Source organism: Lipophrys pholis (assembly GCF_963383615.2).
Source record: "Lipophrys pholis genome assembly, chromosome: 1".
In the NCBI taxonomy this organism is placed as follows: domain Eukaryota; kingdom Metazoa; phylum Chordata; class Actinopteri; order Blenniiformes; family Blenniidae; genus Lipophrys; species Lipophrys pholis.
Genome location: NC_137635.1, coordinates 7,434,696 through 7,447,749, shown reverse-complemented (window position 1 = coordinate 7,447,749; position 13,054 = coordinate 7,434,696). Strand labels below are relative to the sequence as shown.

The window sequence follows — 13,054 nt, the reverse complement described above, 5'->3', positions numbered from 1 at the left end:
ATCGTTTAGCACAATGGAGGTATTTGAAGGGGGCGGAGCTTCGTCTGCTGTGGGACTGATCTCCCGTTGACACTTCAAGTTGAGTCGGAGGGTTTTGTTTTGTCTGACGCCTTCAAGTGCGTCTGACTTGTGTTTTGTATGAGACTCTTGTTCTTTCCGGTGACCCGGGAAACTGGTTGGTTCAGCTTCAAACAAATCCTTCCTGCCATTTAGGAAACTGCTCATCAAGACTCGGCCCCTCCTGGGTAAACATCACTGCTGTCCGGGGCTCGATGGATGCAGATTAGAGCTGCAGCAGGAATTTCCTCAAGCTGTTGCCGCCCTCTCAGTTATCAGCTTGACTATAAGCCCTTGACGAGGGAAACACTGGAGATATTTGGGGACAACTTTCTTCTCTGAACGACGACCAGGAAGAGACGGAGTGGGGTTCTAGTCTTCATGCAGCGGCTGCAGGCGCGAGATAAAATCTTCCAGGATCAACCTGTTTGGTCGTTCGACTGCAGCTGGAATCTCCGAAGTGATGCAGCTCAGAAGGCGAGTCGCTGAAGCTTGCAGGGGATTTTTCTTCCAGAAACTGCTGTGATTAATTTAAACGGCGTGTTTTATGATCAGAGACTAAGAACAAAAGTAATATGTAAGCGTGTCTCTGATTACATTGCTTTATTGCAGGTTTTATAGTCATGTGCTTTTGGTTTCAGGTGATTGGAACATAAAGTCAATCAGGACCTTTGTGCCTCATGAATCAGTTCGCTTCAGCGTCACTATGAATCAAGACTGGGACCTAAAAGTTTTACTTTCTTTCTTCAGCCAGAGTCGGAGTCTGTTCTGACACCGAGATTCTCAAGGAGCCGGGAGCCGTCACACTGCAGTCATGGGGGAATGGGGCTTCCTGGGCGGACTCTTTGACAACCTCCAGGCGCACTCGCCGATGCTGGGCCGCTTCTGGCTGCTGCTGATGTTGGTGTTCCGCATCCTGATCCTGGGCACCGTGGCCAGCGACCTGTTCGAAGACGAGCAGGAGGAGTTTTCCTGCAACACCCTGCAGCCGGGATGCAAGCAGGTCTGCTACGACATGGCCTTCCCCATCTCCCAGTACCGCTTCTGGGTGTTCCACATCGTCCTCATCGCCACGCCGTCCCTGCTCTTCCTCATGTACGCCACGCATCACAACAACAAGAAGACCGGCCGGTCCCGGACCCAGCACCGCATAGAGGACCAGCACTTCAGGAAGCTGTACGTCGTCAACGTGATGTTCCGCATCGTGGCGGAGGTGGGCTTCCTGCTGGGCCAGTGGTGGCTGTACGGCTTCAGGGTGGAGGCCCAGTTCCCTTGCAGCCGCTTCCCCTGCCCCTACACGGTGGACTGCTTCACCTCGCGCCCGGCCGAGAAAACCATCTTCCTCTGCTTCTACTTCGGCGTGGGCGTCTTGTCGGGGGTCTCCAGCCTGGCGGAGCTCGCCTACAGCTCCATGAAGTGGTTCTGCGCGGGTCAGAGGGCGTCGCGCCACCCCGAGGACGCCTTCGCCTGCCACAGCCTCAACGACCCCAAGAACAAGGAGGAGGAGGAGGAGGCGGAGGCGGAGAAGGCCAGAGGGCCGCCGAGCGCGCCCGGCGGCGTGCGGCCGAAGGCGGGGTCACTGAGGAGCAGCAGGAAGGCTTCCAGCATCGGACAGAAGAACAGGAGCTGCAGGTGCGGGACCAGCCGGACCCTGATGGTGTGAGACGCCCTCACTTCCTGGAGGAAAGCAATCAGACGTGGTGACGCCATGTTGTTTGGTCTGAATCATCACAGAGTCGTCAAGACAGGAAAAGACACTTTGCTGATTCCTGCTGATTGAAGCTTCGAGCCTCAATGGAAGCAACAATGACTGAATCCAGTCCTGGAGATATAAAACATCATGTTTAGATCTAGTTCAAGTTTTTACTTTAAAGATGAATTATGTATTTCCCCAGGAGAGTTTGAATACTATTACTACTACTATACTACTGTTTCACTGATTGACATTCAATACATAAAGATTGAGCTTGAAATTATCACCAATTTGTTCACTGAATTTCCTCTATTTCAGTCCATCAGTAAATATGACCGTTTACGTTGTGTTTTTGTATAAAATTGCATGTTTTATTGGAGATTTTGAAGGTACTACATGTCATCAAATCATCTGTAGTGAATTTAGATGAAGTTGTTTGGAGGCCAATGGAATCTGTCATAATTCAGCTTGTTCACTCCAGATTATTTTTATTTTTATTTTTTAATTGAAGTCCAAAGAAGGGCTGGACGGATGGAAACTAGTAAAATAAATATCACCACATTAAATTGCCCGAAGGTGATCGTTTCTCGAAGCACTTATATGAGATATGAGTTTGGGAATCTAAACTCGGTTTGAAAGGTACTCGGATATATTTGAGGGCCACAATTAAAGAAATTCAAACAGATTGTACCAGAAATATAACGTTAAGGAGATCAATGAATGCACCACCAAACATCGTTCTTCTGGATTTGGGCGGCGGCCAGGTATTGATGGGATTTAATAATATTAATACGACTGTTACTTTCTGGTATTTGGTGCCAGAGACACTCAGGAGTTTACAGGTGATAATAAATGACTTCACAGATGGCAGATATATTATTGACTGAAGCTGTTTCAGTGATGATCGTCTGATAAAAGCACTTCTGGCTGTAAAACAACTCCTCCCTCAGGGACAATAAAGAATCTGCTCATAAAGATCAGAGCATTAAAAGGTGACATCATTCTAAAGATTTTAGTTGAAAGTTATTTTTCCTCTGGCAACGGCTTGTGACTGATTTATGTGGTGTGAGTAAACGCTCTGAACGGTTATTTTTTACAGTCTGAGCTTTGCATCGCAGGTCAATTGGAGGTCTTCATCGTTTTCACTTATCTTCTGGGTTTTTAAGAAAATTGTGCCGGTGTGAACGAGGTTGTCGGTCAGAAACCGGCCGTGAGATCAGCTCTGCAGAGGATCTGTGATGTTTTATAGCTCAAGTCTTCCTCCACAACAAGGAACTGTCCTGTTACAGACTAGATGTGGTTCTAATCCCATAATCCCACTGAAGCCATCATTTGTAATAAAGACACTATGAGTGGTCGCAGACAATATATATTTACCTTTAATCCTGAGAGTCAGGATGAGGTTCCCGACTTGACAGGTTTGACTTGAAACGATGATCCAGATACTCGGCAGATAAAAAACGTGAGGCAGAACCAGTGTTAATCTTATCCTGACCTCTGACCCCCGTGATACTGTTTGTGTTGAGCGACTCCAGGCGGTTGGCATTGGTGGCACTTCTCACATCCGTTGATCTAAAGTGTTTCACAAGCAGAACCACCTGATCCAGTTCTACATTATTACACACATTCTCAGCTTTGTTTGCAGAACGAATGAATAAATGATGTCAATCAGACGGAAGCTTGGAATTATTGTAATTGACGTGTTTAGTGAGACTTTCCTCTCGATCCATTTTATTGATATGAAAAGTTTATCTGCCAGACATCAGACACGCTGGAGGATTAGATTTTTAGCTGTGACTGAACTATTGGACTGAAAAAGAGCAACAACAACTGCATTTTATTCCTGTAAGATCTTAAACCACACAGAGCAGTGATTCCCAAATGGGAGGCCTGACCGCCGCTGGGGGGCGCTCAAGATTCATAATTTATTTGGCAATAAATTCCCATTGTAATTGAGGTCAAACTTAACTATTGTTTCTCACAACTTGTTGAACTTCTGCACATTATTACTTCTGACTGGTCAAAATCCTCTTGTTATACTTTGACCGACCCGCTGAGTCGACACGATCGCTTAAAATAATACAAAAAGCTTTTCTGTTGATTTGATTTGTCTCGTAGCATTTTAACATTTGCCTCCATGAAATGGTAAAACCTCTCATCTCAGTATTTTGCATTGATTCTCTCTGGTTCATAAAATTTTGGTTTGTGTGAATTTCAAGTTACATACATCCATCTCCTGTAGAGCTTTTATTCTGGGCAGGATGCTGGAGAAAATCCCAGACAATAAATTCTAAACATTTAGGTGAGATGAGTTTTATTTTTGTAAGATTGATTTGAACAGATGAGCCTGCAGTGCTGCTGTTAACCAGTAGATGGCAGCAGTGACGCAGGAACGGAAGCCCTCAGTGGCTTTATGACTTTATTATTTGACAGTTTGGAGTCACTGGCAGCAGTTCTTTCACCCTGGCTGCTATGTTGTGTGTCATTTCACGTTGCTGCTCCACTTGCAATTATTCCTGAAGCTTGTATTCAGTTTGTAGTCGGATGTGCTGATGACCTCAGCAGCAACGAGAGCTCATCTGAACACCAAGTCGTCTAAACGCTCTTATTTCCCAGCCAGATACTCTCCCAGAGACACGTGCTCTCCTCCACGTTCCCAGGATGCATCACGTATGCAGATTGCAGAGCGGCACAGCTCTTTGATGTACATGGAACAGAATAGTAGATGTGTTTTATATAACGAGAGAGGAAGAGTCGAGGAGGATCGCCGTCACACGACTTCCTCTGCTTCTTTTCGTCCATCTACTTTTTTTTCTTCCTCTTCATGGTGTCAAACTGGAAGTCTGCCTGCATCGGTCTTGTTCCACCTTGTCTCCAGACCCTGCTCTTCCTTCGCCGTCGCTCTGCTTGCAGGAGGCCTCGCCGCTTCAGTTTGTCTCCAGGAAAATGTAGGTCATCACTTTTCTGTGTCTCCCGTCGCAGCAGCAGCAAGAGGAGGAGGAGGAGGAGGAGGAGATGGAGGTGAGAACATCTTCTCTGCCTCCTTTATTGTCCCTCCACCTTGACTGAGTCACTTCGGAGGCTGTCGGCTGCTTCCTGCCTCCTCAGAGACCAAACACACCGATATCTGAGCGGCGGCTCCTCCTCCTGCTCGGTCACGTCGAGTCAGAATTCAGTGAGCGACTTTCTGAGAAACACCCCGTCTCCATGTCGCTTTCCGTCCCGCAGCTCACTCTGCTGCCTCACGCTCAGAGGAGCGAGCCGCCTCCAAGCAGATCGGCAGCTTGTTTCCTCCGTCACAGAAACTCCTGACTCCGTGATGCTGGTTCCCGATAAACGACCGAACGTACAACAGAAATACACCGTCGGTATTTACATGTGTGGAAATTGATGGTTGATTTCCAGAGAGGCTTCCAGTAAACCACAGCCTCAGTTTCTTTAGTTTGACGATGATGGAAAATAAGAGACTTTTCACTCAGTTCATTCTATTAAAATGTTTTACATCCCAGCCGGCTCTCCTCTCCTGCGGTGTCCCTCAGGGCTCCGCCCCGGGCTCCATCCTCTCCATCCTCTTCATCATCTCCACACCCTGGGACATATTCTTCTGTAATATTTTACATCAGAAACATTTCACCCCTGGACTCCTTTAAATTCAAACTCATCTTTTTAAACAAACGTGTTCATTTAAATCCATTTGGGCCTGCTGCAAATCCCACCATGAAAACATGGCTTTTTAAAATTATTTTACATTTATTATTGTTGTTATTGCTATTATTGTTATTATTATTATTACAAGAATCTGCCCACATAACAAGAGGAAAACATGAATTTTTAAGTGCTTATAATAAATCTGACCAAGTCAAATAATGAAGTAAACAACAACAATAATAATAATAATAATAATAATAATAATAATAATAATAATAATAATAATAATAATAATAATAATAATAATAATAATGAAAAATCAATATTTTGGCAAAAGTTCAACAAATGAAACGTTTGAATGAGATGATATCAGCTTATCATAGATTTCCACATGTGGTCAGAGCAGTAGCTGAAAAAGTCAATGAAGCTGGTGTCAAATTACAAGCCGTTGCTGAAGATGGAGGTGTACTGAGAGGTGGATGGAGACGCTCTGGATTTCCTTCAAGCAGAGCGGCGAAGCTTCATCTTGTAAATGAGCCGTCATGGACGTGTTACCAAGGGAGACACGTTCAGATCTTCTTATATAGCGTGAGCTTGGTGACCCCGTGCGGTGCAGATTGCACCCTGAGCATTGCTGGCTCCACCCGCTGTCTCCACCCACTGGCTCCGCCCACTCACCTCCGCCCGCCGTACAGCCGGCTGCTGAGCCGATGGCGTGTATCGCTGTCCTTGCTGGAAGCAGCTGAAGCGTGCCTCCTGGAAGTTTATGGCGTCACCGATGAGTCCGGGTCAGCGCACATCACACTTCACCACTCTATCTCTTCCTCCTCCTCCTCCTCCTCCTCCTCCTCCTCCCCCTCCCCCTCCTCCTCCTCCTCCTCCCCCTCCCCCTCCTCCCCCGTCACCCACCTCTTCCATCCATCTGTGCCCTTCACACTCCCTCTTTCACTGCATCTCTCTCCTCTCTTCGTCCTGCTTGCTGAGGTGTGTGTGTGTGTGTGTGTGTGTGTGTGTGTGTGTGTGTGTGTGTGTGTGTTCATCCACTCACAGTTCACTGTATGCAACATGGATTAGTGGCATCGAGCCCAAACGCTTTTACACAATGTGAGAAAATGAGGGTGAAGAAAGTGACGGCGAACCATTCAGATATTGAATGGACACCCCCCCCCAACACACACACACACACACACACACACACACACACACACACACACACACACACACACACACACACACACACACACACACACACACACACACACACACACACACACACACACACACGCACACACACAGATACAGCGTTTGGGGGGCGATGGCTTCATTTCTTTATGATTTGTTTCATTTTTGTCCTTCTACCGACTGGATCCAGTCGATTAGAGGGAAATAGATGATTATTATTTATATTTTATATATATATATATGTGTGTGTGTGTGTGTGTGTGTGTGTGTGTGTGTGTGTGTGTGTGTGTGTGTGTGTGTGTGTGTGTGTGTGTGTGTGTGTGTGTGTGTGTGTATATATGTGTGTATTTATATATATAGGAGTAGTATATTTATGTATATATATATATTAAAGTATTTCTCTGTGACGATGAGCGAAGAGCTGAAAGTGAAGTTGGGGAGGTTGAGCTCTCTGTCAGCCTCTCTTGGCGTGCGCTTGTTTTCCATGTCCTTGTGGTCCTCCTGGGAGATTAGTGTGTGTGTGTGTGTGTGTGTGTGTGTGTGTGTGTGTGTGTGTGTGTGTGTGTGTGTGTGTGTGTGTGTGTGTGTGTGTGTGTGTGTGTGTGTGTGTGTGTGTGTGTGTGTGTGTGTGTGTGTGCGTGTGTGTGCGTGTGTGTGTGTGTGTGTGTGTGTGCGTGTGTGTCCGGAGTGGTCTGTGCTCAGCAGTCGTGCTCGGCTGCACACTAACACGATGTGACAGGGTAGAAATACCAGCACCGACCACGCTCTCGCCCACCTACTGTCACACAAACGATCCCCCCCCCCCCCAGCCTCCCTCCACCTCTCTCCATTACTCCACCCACCCCATCCCTCCATCACCGACTCACCCACCCCACTGCGTCCTGCCTCCACCCCATTGGCTGCCTCCTTCCGTCACTCGAGATCTTCTGCTCAGAGACAGAACCATAAACCCTTTGTTGTCCCCCCCAGAAACACTCTCTTCCTCTTCCTCTTCCTCTTCCTCTTCCCCTTCCTCTTCCTCCCTGTTAGTAGCAGTATGTTGCTCCTACTGTATCATCAGTGTGATGCACTAAACTGAGACTAGTTATGCAACATCCGATTATGCAACAGCAAGTTTTCATACATCCGTTCGCCCACTCTGTTGAGTTCCTCTCTGCCTCCTCTTCCTCTCTGCCTCCTCCTCCTCTCTGCCTCCTCTTCCTCACTGCCTCCTCTTCCGCTCTGCCTCCTCTTCCTCTCTGCCTCCTCTTCCTCTCCTGCTGGTTGGATGATTTCCTAAAGAATGAAGCAAGGCGACACTCAGCAGGCAGCGAGTCATTTGACCTTTGCTGTTGTCACAGGTTGAACTTTGACCCCTGTACGTTGGCCGCTGATGAGACAAAAGAGAAATTTGAAAACTCTTCTCATCCTGTGGTTGGAGGTCCAGCAGCCTCCCGCTGCACCTTCATGTTTCCTGCACTTCTTCATTTCTGCTGGCTGGAAGGATGATCTCTGGCCACCATAGCGCCGCCGGCTCCTTCTGGATTTGATGCTTTGCTCAATGATATTTATGCTTTAGGTGAAATTCTGTGTGAATTCCTCATCATCTTATTGTGTAGCTGTAATATTGCATTTATATGTATATATTACATTATACAGTAGGAAGATGATTACATACAAAAGCTTGGCAAGAGTAATATCTATCTATCTATCTATCTATCTATCTATCTATCTATCTATCTATCTATCCATTTTTTCATTATTTCAGATCATTTGCAGGTTTTGATATTTGTTTTATTTGGTGGAAAATCCAGAAAAGGGCTCTTTTGGTTATAAAGGTTGAACACAGTCGGTATAGTCTCAATATGAATACCATTATTCTTTCTTTTTTTTTGCATTACGAGGATTGTTGATGTTTTTCTGAACAATTGTTGCATTTTTCATTTTGGTTGAATAATTTAGTCTGTAAAAATATCATGTGAAATTGACTCTGATTGGAACCACAGGGTGCTGGCTGAGTGAAGGCAGGCGACACCCTGGACAGTCCAGCATAGAGCAAACAGACGTAAACTCTCACATTCACACCGGTGAGTCCACCAGCCCACACTCCCACATGGAGAACATGCAAACTCTGCACAGGAAGGCTCAAACCAGCAGGAAACATTGTCTCTGTGGGGCGACAGTGCTAACCACTCCACTGATTACATGTGAAATATTTAATGTAAGATTATATTTTACTCAATCTATGCATGAACGGTGTAACGTCAACTCACTTCCACAAAATCAGAGCTACAACTGCAGCTGTTGGAAGCTGGAGAACAGAGACCTTTAACTTTTGGACTTTAGATAAGAAGATGATCAGCTGCTGTGGCTTGTCAGACTTCATTAATAACATAATGGCTTCTAGCGATGGAGACTGGAGTCACGTGACTTGGACTCCAGTCTCTGTTTTGATGATTTGAGACTCAACTTGGAGATTAAAGACTCTGGACTCGATTTGACTTGAATCACTTGAGTGTTCATTTCGCGCTTTCAGTTTCTATAGAAATATAAAAATAATCTCACATTTTACGGACGTGAGAGCAGGTTGAGAATAGCGTGGTCGTGATTGGATCAATCGCCTGTTAGTGTTACCCTCCGCCGGCTGCAGCCAATCAGAGGACGGGATTTTATCTCTCAGCCAATCAGAGGAGAGATGGGCGGGTCAATAAACCAGGAAGTGACGGGACTGCAGCTAATTTGCTCAGTTTCTTGTCGGAATTGATTAATGTGGTTAAAAATACAACCTACATTGAAAGTTTCCTAAATCTTTGTCTCTGCTGCTGATAGTTTAACAATATATATGAGCTGAATTTGATCCACCTGCGGTAATGTGGCGTTCACCTGCCGCTCTCTGATTGGACAATCCTCCACACACCTGCAGCAGGTGAGTCAGTATTGAATTCATTTATGTCCACAAAACTACAAAGTGTGAGCAGAGGAAACCTTCTTGGAGCTTCAGGCTGAAGAGAAGACAGATCAGTCAAAGTAGAAATCAGGAAGAGTACAGATTTACACACAATATGGCTTCATAGAATCAGTGGACATAATCTGAGCTGAATTCATCTTCAGCGGCGAAAAACTGGAAAACAAAAGTTTGGAAGTGTTGAAGCAGCAGCGGAACACCGACCACCTCGAGACGGAAAGAGAAAAAGAAGTCGTCGTTACAGAAGAGAACAAAGAAAGTGTTTATCACATTTTATGCGTTTTGAGGTTCCTTCAGCTTCTTTTCTGATTCCTTCTATCATCAGAAATCCTCTTGCTGAAGTTTTAGTTTGTGAAGAGAGGAGGAGACAGGAAGGGTAGTCTGAGAGAGGAAAGAGCAGATTAAGGGACGACATTATTCTCTCCTGGTGCCACTTTGACCTTTTATCCAGAAGAATCTATATTGAGACTGAACGGCCTGCCTATCTTCTCTTTCTGCATCACTCTCTCCCTCACCTCTCCTCCTCTTCCTGGGCTGTTCCCCCCCCTCCCTCCCTCCCTCCGTCCCGGTGTTTCTCTCTCCTCGGGGAGGAAGCTGCAGCACAAGCATCGTGGATCACTGAGCTTCAAGACGCCGGCTCTAAAAATTGCTCCATTTTTTCACGAGCGTTCCTCTAAAGCGCCGAGCGGGGCGTTTTGATATGATGCTGCAATTCCCATCCTGGAATTTGCTCTGCGAGCTGAAGGATCTTCTCTGCATTATTGATGCTGGATGATTTCCTGGTCCTTGTCACAGTTCATGAAATTATCGTGAAAATCTGCATTTTGGATCTTAATATGCCGTAATGGAGTTTTTGTCCAAACATGAGTCAGTGGAACTAAGTGAGCAGTGATGGATGAGGAGATCCTCTCTTCCACATTTGCTCAGTAATAGTGTGAGTTTCACAGCAGCGCCGGCCTGCAGGCATCCATCTTGGATGTTCTCCAGTCCAGTGGCGGCGTGGAGCAGGGGGGGGGGGGGGGGGGGGGTCGGACTGTATTTGGGCTCCCTTCCAGTCCACTGGGCATGAAGCCTCCGAGGCTCCAGGGATTTCCCTTCACACCAAACCCCTCTGCTCTCTATTAACCAATAACAGGAGAGAACTGCCTAACTGGACCAATGAAAGACCGCGAGGAGAAACGGAGAGCATAAAGAAGAATCATGGGAGGGCAGATGATGGAAAGAACAAGTGTGTGCAGAAATGGTTGGAGCATGAATACAAAACAAAACAAAACCACCTTCTGCTCGATCACATCTGATTCACCCGTCACACATTTCACACTCAAATGTGCGTCTCCAAACACACAAGGCCGTGATAGATGTTTATGAGCTAATGTCAATTTTCTTCTGTGAATTTACTGTCAGCAGATGATGAATGTACTCAATATCACCGCCTGTTCATCTCATATATTCACCGCCGAGTGCCGCCTCGCCGCCGCCATTAGGTGTCGTCGTTGGATAGTTTGTCCTTAGGAGCACATCAGGCTGGCAGAGTGTGTGTTTGTACCTGCCGGGGCAGAGTGTGTGTTTTGGGGGCAGAGTGTGGCGACACACCGCTCTGTCAGGTGCGTCGCTCACAGGTGAGAGTGTTTCCAAGGGTTTATGAACAAACACATTTTGCGTGTGTTCAGATACTGAAGCTCTGAGGAGACCAGGTGAAGGACATCGCTTCTACACACCTGTGTGTGTGTGTGTGTGTGTGTGTGTGTGTGTGTGTGTGTGTGTGTGTGTGTGTGTGTGTGTGTGTGTGTGTGTGTGTGTGTGTGTGTGTGTGTCCTTGCCTTGGCCATGCTCCTGTAAGCGACCCACATCAATTCATAAGGCCTCTGCCCTTTTCCTGCCGGAGCGACGTGATGTGATGTGACATGTAGGAAGAGTAAGATGGAGTGAAGGAGGAGGAGGAGGAGGAGGAGGAGGAGGAGGAGGAATAATGGGGGGAAGAGGAGCGACAGATGAAGGTAGGTTCCAGGGGACGTTGCTGTGAAGTCGAGGCATTGGAGGAAATGCTAAGGCAAACTGACGAATCACCCGGAGAAGAAAAAAGACAAGAAACTCTCATCAGAGGATGAAAACAGAATCAACCCACTGATTAACTGGATTTATAGCTCCTCCGTTGGGCGTCTACGGAAACGTTTGCACATATTAATTCCTACATTGTTCGTAAATGTTTTGTGTATTTACTGTATTTAGTATAGCTCTGGGAGTATTGTTAACCAGAGGAGCAAGCTGCCATATTTGCTTTCATATAAGTAAGTGATGGTGTATGTTGGTGGAGTGGCTCACACTACTGATGTACGATATTAGATCTACATCCAACACGTCCATATTTTTAAAGCTGAATTTTGCCGATATGATTCCACCGATTCAGGACTTATTACTGACAACATTAAATCACAATTCAGTCATGATGCTTTTGTCAGCCTGGTGATGACAAAATAAAAACAATTAATGCAACTTACATGTAAACCACATTTATTTTTATTTTTTTAAACATTTTTAAAGACAAAATTGTAAACTTTAATATTCTCAGAACTTTCTGACAACGTGTGAAATGTTTTGTAATTGTTCACTGTTTCTGGTTGCAGGAATGACGAGTGATAAATAGTAATACTTTACAGAACATAAGATAATCCCCATACTTTAATGAATAAATCTGAATTATCAGGCTGCAGGTGATTCAGATTCTTGTATGAACTTAATGAAAGTATTTTTTAAAGAACGGGAGCCCGTGTGGTTTTTACAAAGCTTATCAATATAAATATAAACTAAGATCAGATTAGAACAGTCAGATCAGATTTTTATGTCTACAGATTCTTTTTTGCAGCTTTTTTGAACGAACAGTTTGGAAAACAAGGTTCCGGTTTGCTTCAGTACTTTGGTTCGGGCTCGTCCTGCGGGAATCTGGGTTCGGGTCACAGGGAACTCATCCGAGCTGAGGGACAACATGCAAACGCCACCCGGAAAGACTGACACTGCAGTGCAGTCGACCATGTAATCCCTGTGAGTGTGACCACGACACCACCGCCTGGTGAACAGGCAGCTTTACATCTGCTGCACATTAACTTCATCGTACTGTCTTTTATTGTGTTGAGCCTCAAACGTATTTTCCTCTGGATTTAATGCGACACAGCCTGAACTCGGCATCAGGAACGGCTACTGGTCGTTTTTATAATTATTATTATCATCATTGTTAGGCTTTACGGTCTCTGTAATAACATCTGAATCATCACTCTGAGCCGAATTCATTTTCAATGTATATATTCTGCATCACTTCCATAGAAAGACTCTTAACTAGCAGCTGGTTCCTGTCATCCGATGTGGCGGCGAGCAGACACTTAGACCAGCATTGAGCAGAAAATGAGAAAAGGGGCGAGAGAGGGAGCGACTGCAGGAGAGAAAATGAGAGAAGGTGAAATCTATTAGTGTGACAGGTCTCCCATTAAGGCAAGGAACCTCTGGGGACTCACTCCAAGTGCTCCGTGCAAAAATAA

At 45.8% G+C, this 13,054-nt stretch overlaps 1 protein-coding gene across 1 annotated transcript; it reads left to right on the top strand.

Annotated features, from left to right (window-relative positions):
- Positions 1-254: 254 nt before the first annotated feature.
- On the top strand, positions 255-3,414 carry LOC308123222 (gap junction delta-3 protein-like). The gene is made up of 2 exons (XM_080485589.1): positions 255-534; positions 808-3,414. The coding sequence occupies exon 2, from the start codon at positions 872-874 to the stop codon at positions 1,718-1,720; it is 849 nt and encodes a 282-aa protein (XP_080341715.1). The 5' UTR covers positions 255-534; positions 808-871; the 3' UTR covers positions 1,721-3,414.
- The last annotated feature ends 9,640 nt before the right edge of the window (positions 3,415-13,054 follow it).